Here is a 14,636-nt window from a genome sequence, read left to right as displayed (position 1 = left end):
TGTGCACATCATACATACTCTGCCACACCAAAGTGTAAGCCCTCATCATGCAAGCAAAGATGCATGCATCATTCTAGCAAAGAGCATGCAGTGAAAGGCTCCGGCTCCATCCCCAGCAGGTCAGGGAGAGCTTTCAAGAAACGTGGTTTATTGGTGAACCTGGAAAGCAGAGGTGGGTCTCTGGAGAAAGCACTATAGAGTCAACTCTGCCTATAGGGTTCAGAGGAGATGTGATTGGGATCTCAGGGTGGAAAAAATGGGTAGGGGCAGCTGTGGCTGTGGGAGGACCAGAAGGTGCCAAAGACAAACTGAGACAGGCATGAAATGGGAGGCAAGAGCAAAGAGCTTGAACATGACATGCTGGAACAAGGATGGGGAAGGTGGGCTCCTGAATGGGCGTGCTGCCCGACTGAGGAGCTAGGCAGATGCTCTTGGCAGATAACCTTACATTTGGATGTTATGGTATTGCTAGGCAGGTGGAGAGGATGGGAAGGAGGTTACCAGCATGGGGGTTGACAAATGGGATGTCATCATTTCCCATATGGGTAACTGTCTCCAATCTGTCCTTTCTATCCAACAAAAAGCTTGGGATACCTCAGCAGAAGGGAAGCATTTCTGGCAGAGGTGAGCATTCTGCATTAGTTCTAAGTACTAAGACCTGGAAATCGCAGGCTGTGGGGCAGGTATAGGTGGCAGGAGACAAGTAAGAAGAGGAGACAGTGATTTCCAGGAAGATTCAGTTATTTCATCTGAACTTAAAAGACTGACTTTTACAAGTCGGGTAGCAGGAGCCTCTGACAACCGAAAGCAGGGCAGCACAAGGGCTTCCCAGAACCTGCTTGTCCACATCTTGGTTTTGAAATGACTCTGGGGGCCTGTGAGGAGGAAGGAATGAAAATGAAACAACACACTCATTCTACAGCTGCTTTTATCGCTTTATTCATATTTCTAGAGTAGACTCTTTAGCAGCTAAGCAAATACCTGAAATTCTCTCATTATATATATATATATAGATATATATGTATATATAGAACCATCCAAAAAGAAATAATGAGGAATTCTGCAAGTGTTTTTTCAATGAATATGCAGAAGAAACATTATCACCCCAGTAAACCAACTTTGAAAGTCTTCCACTAAAAGCCTATAAAACCCAATGATAGTCATAAATTAACACTAGATTAATTCAAAGGAGAACTTATCCCCCTTCTGCATACCTTCTAATCCATATCTCCAAGAGGTCATTTTAATTATCACACTGTCACTGCTATTCATTACTCTGCTTTTGGAGACAGAGAGTCAGCACTGTGCCTTTTGGATGCCTTGGAATTCATCATATGAAGGCATTTCATTCCCCCTAAAAATGTGCACAGTTTAACACCCTCACCTTGAAATACTGACAGTATCAGGTTGGCTTGGTGTTTTAAATCATTTTCCTTCCAGTGGGATATCTCTTTCTTGTTTTCAGCCAAGTTCCCTTTATCAGAGAGAAACTAACTACCTAATGAAAGCCCAGCTAATGGGTGGCTAATGCACAGACACAATCAGCTCAAGTTTTGTCAGATTCTGAGTAGCTTGTCCTTTTTTCAGAGGCATGCAAAGCCAAATTTTTGTCCTGACTTGTACCTGCTCACTCTTTCTGGCTGCAGTAATGCTACCTGGATGGAAACCATGTACCAGTTGCTCCCTGGAGGTCTGTTGTGATGGGGCTCCAGAAGTGCACATGAGGTCCTGAGACACAGAATGCAGACCTCAGCCTTGACCCTGCTTGCTTTGTGTTTACTTGTATGGAAAGGAGCTCAAGGACCTTACACAAAGCTCTCTTCTATCCATTGAGACATAGATATGGGAACTGTATTCAAAAACAGGTGAGCACATATGAGGGCCTACTAGCTTCCTGGCTGCATAAATGCAACCCAGGCTGCTTTCAGTTCTTCCTAGGATCACACCTTGGTTCAGTGTTGGTCATGCTCAGGCCTTGCAGCCAGGTCTCCATTGCTGAAGAATCACAGAGTACTTTCACAAGGGACAGCAAATTTAAGTTACCTGGAAGGCCTATTTTAGGCTATAATTCTCAGTTTTTCTCATACCTTTTCATTTATCCCCAGAATGCATTCTTCTCACACACAGGCCAGAGCACCCAGCTAAGTCTGACTCTGTTCCTAGATCATGACACTCAAGTCCTGGTAAAGAGGAGAGGAGCAACCAACCCAGCTCTTTTACTAGAGAATGGATTGTCTGGGGCTACTACTTCTTCAGGGCCACCCCACACCAAGAGGAGCTCATTCAGTCTTGTTTCCCGCGTCTTTGTTCACCTTCAGTCTGGTTCATCCTTTCCCTCTCTGTCCACTGGGTCTTGGCACCTTCTCTCCTCCAAGCCACCATTGCAGCCCAACTCCTAGCAGAAGACAATGAAGAGAAGCTGCTTCCTGAGTCTTCTGATGGGTTGGCAAGAGGCACTTTAAGTGCACTCTGCCTTCCTGTCCTCTGGGAGACACTTGGACTCCCCTCAGGGTCACGCTCTTTTACTCTCCAGTTTCAGAACGACTTGCCTGGCGCTTCAAATCCACATCATTGACAGATGTTTCAGTTAATCACACAAGACAGGAAACAAGACTGCCTAGTGACAGTGACTTCAAGCAGAGATTTCACATGCTGTCCATGTAATGGGAAGACGGTGAAGTTTTACCTGGAATTTCTTACCGTAGCGGCACAACACTGTTTGTTCATCCCTTTCAGCACTATCCCTAGCTCACATTGCCTCAGTCGTACATCTGTTGGGAAGTCCAGTATTTCTAGGCCCCCAGACAGTTTTTGCTGGAGGACCATGGTTCCTGCCTGTTAGACAGGTCTTGCAGTGAGTTTCATGCCTGCAGCCTGACAATAACATTGCTCATATGACCCCTTCCTTCAAATGATCTGATAGAAGAGCAAAAAACCTAACCATGCAGCGGATGATAAACGGCACACTGAGGAGCGCCTGCCTGACTCCCAGAAGCTATTTATCAGGCTCTCTTAATGCAAGCTAACAGGGCTAGCACATGCAATTGGCGTAAGAGCTTCTGAGCCTGACACTAAAAGGGGATACATCACATGGTGCAGCAGGGGAGCCAGGACTCCCTCATTAGCTCATCGTATGGATTACCCCTTTAAAGAGAGAGAGAGGCCGGGGAGGAAGGGGAGACTTTCTCATTTTAACAAATAGCTCTTCAGCCACCGCAAATGATTTCTGCAAATCTATCGAGTCACTCTTTTTTTCCCAGAGATGAGATAAAAAAAAAAGGAGAAAAAAAAAAGCCCTGAAATTGATTTACCCTCTATAAATAAAAAAAGAATCAATAGTAAAATTTGTAGCTAATTTCCCTCTCCCTCTTTCCTCCTTGGACTATTTGTTATCTTAGAAATACCTGTCTGGGAAAAAAAGAGAAACATCATCAGTTCCAGATCCAGACGTGCTCCTCCGCCTCGTTCCACAGACCAGCCTCCTCGCCTCTCATCGCATGGAGAGAGACTGGTCCTTCAGATGAGCCTGGCTCCTCTTCTCTGGCTTGCCACCAGCATGGCTGTTCCCTTGGCCCCGCTGGGTAGTGCATTTAAAAAGCGGCAGTTTTTCTTTCCTGCCAAAGGAAGAGAGAGAGAGGACAGGTATTGTAAAACACTGTGTGTTTCAGCAGCAGGTAAGCCGTGTGTGGGGTGTGCTCCGAGGAGAAGCCATGTGTAAATTCTCACAGTGAAGTGCATCTGCAAGGAAGGCTTTGGCAGCTTGAGACAAATTAGAGGTGGTTAAACACCAGCTGGTCCCATCCTCCTCTGGCCAGAGCAGGGTTAGTCCTTCCAGGAGACTTCAAGGGCTTTGCGCTAACTCTGAGCTTTCCAAGAGAAGGGCCCCACTGCTTCCCTTTGGGCTAATGCACTTACCGCCATTTTCTCCTCACAGCAGCACCCACACGCCTGAAATGTTTCACTTCATTTCTGCTCATTAACAGCCCTCCTGTCACTGTTAGTATTTCCTTCTGGGGCATATACCGTTCACAGGACAGCTGTGTTCATGGGTCTGCTCACCAGCGGATTGCCCCCGCTGCCAGGGATGTTCACAGCTGGGGCCAAACTCTTCGGTGACAGACTCCCGCTGCGTGGCAGGGGAGCACCCGTCGCTCGACACATGATGCCAGTGCTTCCAGCATCCAGACCAGTGCCTTCAAAGAGCCTGATGTGATACTGCTATTTCTCCATGCCCGTTAACTCCAATTATCTAACAGTCATGCAAAACTTTAGTTGTGACTATTGTTCGGAGTGTTGCATTTCCAGTGCACCTTTTGGGCTGCAGTCCTAGCAGAGCAGTGGGAATTTAACTACTGACCTCCAAAGGAGCAGAGTTACGCTAAATACAAAGTACTTTTGCAGTGATGCCCTAGGAGTTTATAGGGTAAGAACTGAACTCATCACAACTCAGCACCGCAGAAACAGCTCCTCAGCTTCCTGCAGCTTGTCTGGGGGAACAAACCTACTTTGTAAGGCTTTGGTTCCCGATAAGTCTTACTACTTGTTTCCCAGACAAAGTACTGCTAAGTGTGTGTTTATGGTGTACAAGATGAATGTTTGCTACTGTAAGGAAAAGTAAATCTCTATCCTATATTATCAGTTAATTCTGTAACATTGCTATTCTATTTACTTATAGAGCCTCTTTGCTTAGAGGCCTTAATTAAAATCCTCCATCTCCCAGCCCAGCACTCTCGCCGCCTCTCCTCCCTCCGGGTCCTGATACTTGTGTTTTACAGCAAGACAGGTACAAGCTACTGGACAGCTTCAGCCCTGGTCTGTCTCGGTGCTGGGCAGAGCCAGGCCTGGGAAAAAAGCGGCACAACTCACGCTGTTGTACCCAGAGAGCTCGCTTTGATGAGAGACTGAATGACAAGGGGTGTGGGTCCTGCAGCACCATCCCTCACTCAGGGAGACTCGGCCAGCACCAGCAGGTCACACTGGAACCGCAAAGGTGCCTGTGGGCCAAACACTGGGACCAGGAGCCAGAGGAACCAGCTCTTGGCTGCCCGCTGGCAGCCAAGGCAGTCCTACACAACCCTGCCTGCAGACTGCTGGCAGAGAGTGGGGTCCCTCTGCACTCACTCCAAGCAGCACCAGCTCTGAGCAGCCATCTTCATCCCCTGTGCATACCAAGCGCCAACCCCGTGGTGCTGCATCTCCCACTTATCTTGGCAGAGCGTGAATTACCTCCCCTCGCCAAGCTGGCTGTGCTGCGGCCATAAAAGCAGATATACCTTTTGATGGCTTCTCCTTTGTAAAAGCGGCAAAACCTGACTATCCATTCCCATCCCAAGGAAGGAAATCAAACCACGCTGTCAGCCTTGCTCGCACCAGCCACGGGGCTCCAGTGAGCCTTCGGGGTGCCCACTCAGAGAGCTCCTGGCCCCCAGTACCTGCCATGCCCTGCCGATTTTGTTTGTTCACCTCCCACTGCTATGTCAGGACACAAATGGAGAGGGTCCTGTACTTGTGCCTGATCCACTCTCTAAGCACTCGGTCTGCTCCCTCTAATATCAGTTATCTGTATTCGCTACAGCAGCTGGAGACCCAAGCAAAGCTGGTGTTGGTGCTGTACCAGTTCATACTGAGACACAAACACTAGGAAGTGGAGGACCTATCCGTTCGCATAGCCATGTTACCAGAAGTGAAGTGACCTACCGAAGGCCGTGCAGCAGACTTGGGGAGAACTGGAAGGAAAAGAGCTGAGATGGAAACCCAGGTTTCTTGATCCCTCCACCCTGACTCACCCCTGAGGAGCTGGGCCCCTCTAAACCTGCCTGCTGTAGCAACACAGAGAAACCTGCCTTCCCACTATGCAGGTGTGTGTTTGTCAGTGCTTCTGCTTTTATTTGCAGAAGGAGGTTTTAAAATACTATTTAAAAGAATTGAAAAACTGTAGGGGCCAATGAGGTTCAGGGCTTAGAGGGCTTTACCTCCACCAGCCCTCCCCTCCTCACTGCTGTCACAGCTGCCACCAGTTCAGCATCTCCTGCATCTCCACAGTTCAATCACCAACCTAAGGCACAGTGGTATTTTGAAGAGATAAACACTGAGACAAAAATAAATAAATTAGGACCCTGGGCGGGAGACCTGAAAGGCACACTGAAGTGAGAACAAGCATTTTCTCTGGTTCTGTGTATAATTACATTGACATGTTCCTAGACAACACTGGAGACCCAAACACAGCAGCAGCTGTGGACCAAATGGAGAATCATGCAAAACACAGGAAAGCCAGCCAGTCAGTCCATCCCCTGCCCTGGGGCTGCATCAGCACTGCCCCTGTCACTGCTGACAGCCTGCCTGCCCGCTCCCAGGGGCTGAGCCAGCGCAGGACGGGCAGGCAGGGCTCGGCTCTTGCCTGCGCTGAGGCTGGCTCTTCCGTACAGACACTGATTTCTCTGCACCCACTCATCCAGTCCACTAGAGCAGCACTGCTGAACATCATTCCCATTCTCCTCTCTGCAAGTGAAGGAAATAATATAATATGAAACATGCAGAGAGGATAAAAACGGGTCTTAAAACTCCTTCCTTTTTCATTCTTCGGGTAACACAGAAAAAGGAAATTCTGTCTAACCAACAGCACTCACAGGTGGGATTTTTAGACACTGGCCTTTTTTAGCAGCCACCCAGGCATCCACTGAACTGAAGCATCGTGAGTATCAGCCACTCTGTTCACATCAGGTACTTGTGACAAAGTGATTTTTTTTGGACCTACAGCCAATTGACAGACAGTAATGATCAAATCACTACTCTGCTGCATGCTCATCGCACATACAACAGTTAATCTTGCAGCCATGCAAACTGTTTTGCAAATTGAAATCTCAGAGGCATAGCAATTACAATACCAAATTTATACCACATCTCTCAGTCAACTAATTGTACATCCAAAAAATCACCACTTGAATAATCTGAATACATTCACCTTTACAGCAAAAAAAAAAAAAAAAAAAAACAACCACTACATGCTTGATCTCAACACAATTTTGAGTTACAGAACCCCATGGGAAAAAATGCCAACCTCCGATTTCAACAGCAAAATTGCTTCTATCTAAATACAGCAGATGCATAATTCACATTGAGGTCTAACATGTTGGTGTTTTCAGCGATGCTCTTTTGTACATTCTGCAAAATGGGGATATTCCTATTGCTTCTTGCAGTGCTCTCAGCCTGTCTGCAAGGAGACAAGCCCTATATACCTCTGCTCCAAATGTAGTGTACATGTTCACATCTAAAACAACTGTATCTGGATTTCTAGTTGTTACAAAACCTTAAGCCTTAAAGGTCTTAAAATGAATCAGTAGACTTTGAAACCGGGCTAACATTTTAGATGAGCTGAGCTTTACAAAGCCACCACTGTAGGCACACTTGTGCCACTGTGGCATTTTGAGCTCTTTCACACACACATTTCTTGACTTTTGTTTCCATCCTGTGAAGCAACTTGAGGTGGGGAGCAATAGATTTGAATTAGTGACTTTGCAGCTGGTGTATTAAAGAGGGCCAAAATAGAAGAGAATTTGTGTTTAAATTGGAAAGGGAGGAGAAAACAAAGTTATCCAAGCCACATGAGTGGATCAAAAATGAATCATCAAGGCTGGAAAATGGCTAACCTCTGATCCCTGAAACCAGGAAACCTGGCTGCTGTCATGTAGCTGCTAATCTAATTTCTACACTTTCCCCTCCATACAGAGGAGACGCGTTTCCATTGCATCCATCACAGCTAAACAATCAATGCCTGATTACTTCAAATGCTTCACTCTCATGGATACACAATTAACCAGGCCCATCTCTGACACTGCAAGGGGAGCACAGTATTTTCTGGGAATGTCTGACAAGTTTCAAACATAAAAAACACAAATCAAATGGCCCAGCAGATAATGACAGCCAGTGCCCTGGCAGTTAGGTAATGCGTGTGCTCCAAAGCAAGGCCAATTAGAAGCAATAAAAACAAATTTGAATTGTTAGAGCAAAGGTCAGAAATCCTCAGCTGTTACCACAGGCTTGATTTTTTTTTTTTTTTTTCAAGCAGTCACCAGTGCCTATTGCCAGAAAGCGAACACAAATTTACGCTTGCCAGATGACCATCCACCTATTACAGCAGATTATGATTTCTGGGACATACGAACCCCACTAACGTGGTGCATGGAGAATCCCGGCACTATTTGGAAATTTCATCAGGTCCATACCCTGAGACCCTGCCTTTCTGAATGCAGGGGCTGGTCAATGCTGCTTATAGAGAAGGCATCATATTAGAGCTTGCTCCCCAGGGGAGTTTGCAGATGTCTCTCCCTCTGCCACAGAAGGGATCCTACTGCTTGTTGTCCATCCCTCAGTTCCTGCCCTCCTTCACCAGCTCACTGCAGCAAGGCACACCTGCTCCACTGAGGAGATAGTGCATGGAGGCAGGAATAATTAGCTTGTAACTGGAACCATATTATCACACAAGAGAAGAAGCAGCCATAATTACAAGCAATGCACGTGGCTCAGACCCAGCCATCATTGTATATCTTTACTGACCCTGGAGCAGGAAGCTGCAGAGAGGATGGGAATAGGCTTTGTCTTGTCTCCTGTCCTCCTATTTCCTAAGGAGCAGCAGGAGAATAACAGGTTGCACTTACCTGATGAGATGTAGCAGAAAATGATGGTCTCTTGAGCTTGTTCAAGTTAGCACTGTGATACTGGGATTAATGTGCTACGTACATCAGACGTTATCCATGTCAACCCACCCTACACATAGCAGCTGTCTCTGCTTTGAGAGCAGAGTGCTCTGCCCTGCTCTTTAGAAATCCAGGGAAAGTCCAGACAGTGGTGAGGAAGGAAAAAACACAGATGCTGCAAATCTGCTTACTGAGCTCTGGCTTCCGCAGAGCAACAAGCCCAAGGAAGGAAAAGGAAAGCAGGTGGGTATCTCCAGGCATATCTATATGAGGATGCCTGTGAGAGCTAATCCAAATACATTTAGGGTGTAAATGTAAAGCTGATTAGTGAAACCACAGTAAGCTCCTAAGTGGATATGCTCCTTCAGAGTTAAAGTAGCCATAATTCAATTTATTCATTTAGCTCATTTCCAAAAGTAAATTAAGGTAGAGTAAATTAAATTAAATCAGCTGACAGCACCTTCATTTTGAAGGGGATTGTTAACATGGGCCCAATCTATTTCGTACAGTAATGCAGATTATTTTCTCCTGCTGGGCCACCTGTCTGGCACACTGGTTCCCCGGGCTAGTCCTGAAGTATTTTTACACACCCTTTGTTCAGGGACCGTCTGAAAGCAGGACCAAGCCGGAGGTGTATTTGGCTGTTTGCATGTGCTTTAGTGTGTGCGTGCTTAAATCCAGGGTAAAATCCTTCCAGCCAGCACTCTGGTTCCCAAGTGCTTGACAAGGTAATTGTTGTAATGTGGTATTTTGGTGAGCCCTCTGCTGGGAGCTGGCCAAGCACTGCAAATCTCCCCAAACCCTGCAAATGGATCCTTTTCATTGAACCCACGCAAATGTGTCACCATTTAAAACCTGAAAGGTTTTCTTTAACGACAGCTACACGTATCAAGAGTTGCATAAAACGTGCAGACGTGTGTGGGAGTGAGCTGACAGATTATAATTACCCATAGAGAAGGGGGGAAAAACAAAAATTAATTTTTGAGGCAAGACATATAATTTGCCTTTAAACCAGAGTAGTGCTCCCATTACTAATACAATTTACAGACCTGGAAATCAGATTGAAGTTGTTTGACTCCTCAGCAGTTTGGGGGGGTTTTTTTGGTGGTTTTTTTTTTTTTTTTTTAATTTTCCTTTTAAAGGCGCACTGGCCAACGTGGGAGGATAAAGCAAGGGTTTTTTTAGACACTCATATATATGAGCTTTGCACTGTTTGAACACACAGGGAGCCAGGTAAGACAGTCTGCAGGCTCCAGCTGCAAGGTGGCATTTCAGTGCTAGCTGGTAGAATCATGCACCAGTGCAACCCTGGCTGGCCCTGCCAGTAACATAAGGAATACTTTTAAATACAGTCTCGTCCCACTTGTCTCTACAAAAGTGACACAGCTATAAGGCACCCATGGACCAGGTTCTGGTGAAATCCCTGAGACAGGTTGCAGTCCTCCCTCCAAGGGAGCTGGGCTAGTGATGGAGAGTTTTGCAGCTGACTCTCTCTTTTTTTCCCCGCCCTCATTTAATTTTCTTCTTTCTCTACAAATTGTTAAGTGGTTTTGCTGACCTTTCTCTGGAGCAGCACTGGAGGAAGGGGAACAAACCATTTACTTTGCTGTGTCTGCACAATTCAAGACACATTGACAGCAGCGTTTATGATACTGGTACCATTTTGGTGCCTTGGGACCTTCTGGGTGTCCCTTCACCCCCTCAGGGGCATAGCAGGGTGAGCTGCTGATGTTACAAGTAGCCTAGGGAGGTGAAGAGCCTGCGTGTATCCTCTGTAGGCAAGGGGAATGGCCAGATCCACAAATGTCTTCAGGATTGCTCTGGGGAACTTCTCCTTGAAGACCCAAGTCAATTTTGTTTTGCAATAACAACAACAAAAAAAATATGGAGACACTGAATTTGCTCTTAGTAGCAGTGGTAGCCTCTCAGCGTGGCTGAAATGTGCAGCTGAAATCTGAGCTGCCTCCTCGCCCATGTATTGGAGAATGCGTAGTTTGTTTGGCCCACACAGACATTTCATTCAAATCAGTTTGCTAACTGGGCTATAGTTTCCTATACTAACACATGCCTATGCCCTGTCACTGGAGCCCAAGGAATGAATGGCTCAAAGATGGCCAGCAATATCTCCTTCCATGTGAGAGAAGCCATGAGAAAAAAAGAAAAGGTGCCCGATTTTCCTTTCTCTCACTTTCCCAGCATTGCAATGCTACTGTGCTGTGGAAGCTGTGGAGTATTTCAGATCTCTGTTGCTCTGAGATCAAATCTGCTCTAGAACATTTTTTCTGTTTAGTAGACTCTGCTCTCCTCTTAGCCACTGAAAATGGTGGGGAAAAAGATGACAAGACAGTGATTTAAGTTTGGGAGAAATGAGCTGGGGATGGCAGCAAAGAGAGCCCCTAGAGAAGGACAAGAAGCAGCCATCTATATAAAGCAGACAGGTAGCTTCACTCCCAGCTCACTTCAGTTCCAGCTCTCATGTCAGTCATGGCTAGGTCAAAGAAAGCACTACCAGATGTAGGTGAAACCTCAAAAATCCTGAAGGTAGAGCTTAAAAGTGTAGAGAGGAGTTTTTCTGAAACACAGGAAGAGAGGGACTAGGAAGAGCATCGCAGACCCAGTAGGACAGAAGAACCCAAACACAGTGCATGCCAGAAAGCAGCAAATCCCTGGGATGGTATCAGTATGAGCCCATAAGACCACACAACCCCTAGACACAGGTCTTTAGTGTCACGATGGGGCTCAAAACTTGAAAGGCTGAGTTGTCCTGGCAGAAGTGCCTCCGATCAGACTGTTCCCATACACAGGAAGACATTCCCCAGCTTCACCCAACGTGATGCAGATGACAGTGCCCATCGCCTCTGAGGATGACGGGACAGTCCCGTGGGCCTATCCAGCCTGTTGGATATGCAGCTGTGAACTCATACATCATCATTAAGGCTGCAAAGTCAAGCAGCAAAAGGAGGAATTGCCAGAATAAAGGCTGTCAGAGCAATTTTAATTCAACCTCCTGGCGGATATGCCTTCTGATGTGGTCCTTAATTACCTCATCACAGCCTACTTTTTCTTCAACAAGACTACTGCTTCATTCGGGGCACGATGGAGACATGGCAATTAATGAGGGGCCAGTCAATATTTTGTTCTGTCCTTTTTTTGTTCAGTGTGTGGCTCCAGGCATTATTTGCTGCATGCCATCAAATCCCTGCTCTTAGACAGAATTATTCATCTTCTCCTGGACTTCCTCTTGTGTATCAGTACAGCAGCCGTGAACTTCCCACCCAGGAAGGAATTTCTCTTCCAACACTCCTGTGAGCACAGAGCCTGGGTTTTACCTACAGGAAAACATGGTGCAGACATGAGTTGCAGGATGCTCCACTAGTGAGGCCCAGGTGGGATTTTTCAGGGTACCCACATTGTGTATGTTCCAAGCCCAGCTCCCCTAACCTCAGTCAGAGCTGTAAGCACTCAGCACTTCTATAATTTGAACTCCAGTGTGTCCAGAAAATGAGAAACATGGAAATGGTGGCTTTCAGAGAAAAAACGTCAGTGGTTTAAAGAGGCAACAGCTCCTCTGCTGATGCTGTGCTGGAGCAGGGCTCTGCTGAGCAGTCAATGAGCCTGAGTGAACGAACAGAGCAACGCTGATATGGGCAAAGAGGTGGACTTAAGGCAGTGCAAGGTGACTGGCATTTGCGAATTTTTCAGGAAAAATTCTGTTTTCCTACCTTAACCATTCTCTGTAACAGCTGTACTCTGCTTTCTCCTAACCACTTACAAATTTTTCACCTTTCACCTGAGATTTCGGTGGAGGACATTTCTCACTTTCGACCCAAGCAATCTTAACCTTTACTCTGGCACAAGTAGAAAGAGGTCAGTGCAGGACAGAGCCTCAGTAAGAGGAAGAGCTCCCTGTGCCACCGGCAGCATCAAAGGGAGCCCCACTCAAATGCTTTCCAGTGAGTGCAATGGGAGCAGAATTTGCTGGTCACCAAGCAGCTTAAAAAAAGACAGTAACAAGAGGAGAGGAAGGGCATGAACCTTCATTGCCACCCGACAGCCCCTTTCTGCACTGCGCTCTCTTGCTCTGTGCCCACTTAACCCAGCCTTAGAGAGACGTCTTTGTATCCAGGACGGACTTTGCTGAGCCTCTCTGAAGCACGTCTAAGTGGCAGTGCTCTGTTCTCCAGCAGCTTCTGTAGGCAGCACAGAGGTCTCTTTTACTCTGTTAGAAATTCATAGGCCTACCAGCTTGTTGCTCCAGAAAATGTCCAGCATTTTCAGCAGGGCTTTTAATTCATTAGCTCACATAGGAAAATATTCTAACCTTCCTGCCCTCCCCAGCTGAGTCATCGATGCTTTCCTATCTTGCCACAGACACATCACCTTCAGGAAAATAATTGCTTAGCATGCTGATAACAATGGACATTATCTTTCTGAACTAGGCATTTGTTTGGGATCACGGGGTCTTCCCACATTGAGGACTGCAGGACACATGGTGGTTACTGTTCGAAACAAGTCCTGACCTTCCTGACATTCCCTTGTAGGCTGTGGGAAACCCTGCATGGCCACTGGGCTGGGCTCCCAGGGGAACTGGGGGAAGGTTGGAGGAAGCTCAGCCAGAGGGAAGGGGCTGAAGGGAGGGACTGGATGAGCTGTAATGGGAGGCAGGGTGCACGGGAAAATAACCATGCTGGACAGGGAGGGTATAAAGAAAGAACTGTCTAAGAAGTAAAGGCAGTGCTAAAACAAAAAGTTTAAGCATTTCTTTTCATGTCTGGCCTCGCTACAGTGTCAGTGCACAGTCCAGAGGTCTTTTCAGGGATCTGAGCTGCTTGGGGACTTGAGGTTTGCCCAGAGGTTCCTTTGGTTGTAGAGGGAGCAGAAGCTTCTAAGCTTGATGTCTATGGCCTGCAACTGTGAATACCTCCTCTCACTGGTGAGGACATGTTGGGAGGGAACAGAATTACCCAGTGCAGAGTTAGGTGCACCGAAGCTCACCCCAACCCTTCAGACACCACCAGCACAATGATGGGTTCAACGTTAATTTCTAGCAACCAACTGCTCGGACAAAACACAGCACTCCTACTGCCTCCCCACTGGCAGGCTCAGCAAATACTTGAGGGCTCCAGCCTTAGCCTCACTTTCATGGTGGCCCCTTTGGAAACCGATGAAGCCTGACTCCTAGTGGGCACAGTTCCACAGCGAGGAACTGAAGGCCCCATCTACAGGTGACACTTGTCCCAGGGGCTGCTGTAGACAAGGGCAGGTGGAATTTAACCACAGGTCCAGCCAACCAGTTGAATTCACTTACAGGCACATAAGCACCTTATACAGATATAGCTGTTTCTCTTTACCTCTTGAAATAAGCTGCACAAGTATATGGGATAGCAGAGGGTACCCTAGCCCCAGCCTTAATCTTGGTTCTGTAGCCAGAGCTGTTGCATCAGTTCTTGCCTCTTGCTCCAGATGATCCTAATTCAGTTCCCACTGAACTGCCAGCATTGCTGATGCTCTAGGGTGGCTGTTGTCAGACAGCCTGACTGTGTGGACTAAACTCTTAAAAGGTGCCTAAATTTGGGTACCAGCCATGTTTCTGACTCTCAGGACCGTCTCTCCCTTTCTGTGCCTCAATTTCCTTCTCTGCAACATGGTGATACCAGCATAAACATTTCCTTCTTTAAGATCTTTCAGTCGGAGGTGCTCTGGAAGTGTTGCAGGTTGTTGCTATTTCCAGGGCTATCGTTATAACACATTTTGGCTGCACTTATTCCCTCAAACAGAAATTGTTCTGCCTGTAGTAGGCTGGGACAAAGCAGCCAATTAGTTGTCCCTTACACGTTTATTAACTCTGCAGCTTTCTTTCAATGAGTATGTGGAATCTGGTAATGTTTTAATATATTTTCATAAACTGTGGGCACAACATGTCCTGTTTCAAGCTAATAACCA

General features: G+C 46.7%; 1 protein-coding gene across 1 annotated transcript in view; it reads right to left on the bottom strand.

Annotated features, from left to right (window-relative positions):
• Positions 1 to 3,490: 3,490 nt before the first annotated feature.
• The window catches only part of LOC309590531 (BEN domain-containing protein 5), a gene marked incomplete at both ends in the record, with an annotated part of 962,813 nt that continues 951,667 nt past the window's right edge, over positions 3,491 to 14,636 (bottom strand). Inside the window, one exon of the mRNA XM_082311814.1 lies at positions 3,491 to 3,614. Within this exon, the coding sequence (XP_082167940.1) occupies positions 3,491 to 3,614 (124 nt within the window). The remainder of the gene's footprint in view (positions 3,615 to 14,636) is intronic.

Source organism: Platalea leucorodia, assembly GCF_965183815.1.
Source record: "Platalea leucorodia genome assembly, chromosome: 5".
In the NCBI taxonomy this organism is placed as follows: Eukaryota; Metazoa; Chordata; class Aves; order Pelecaniformes; family Threskiornithidae; genus Platalea; species Platalea leucorodia.
This window is presented reverse-complemented; position numbering and strand designations above follow the sequence as displayed.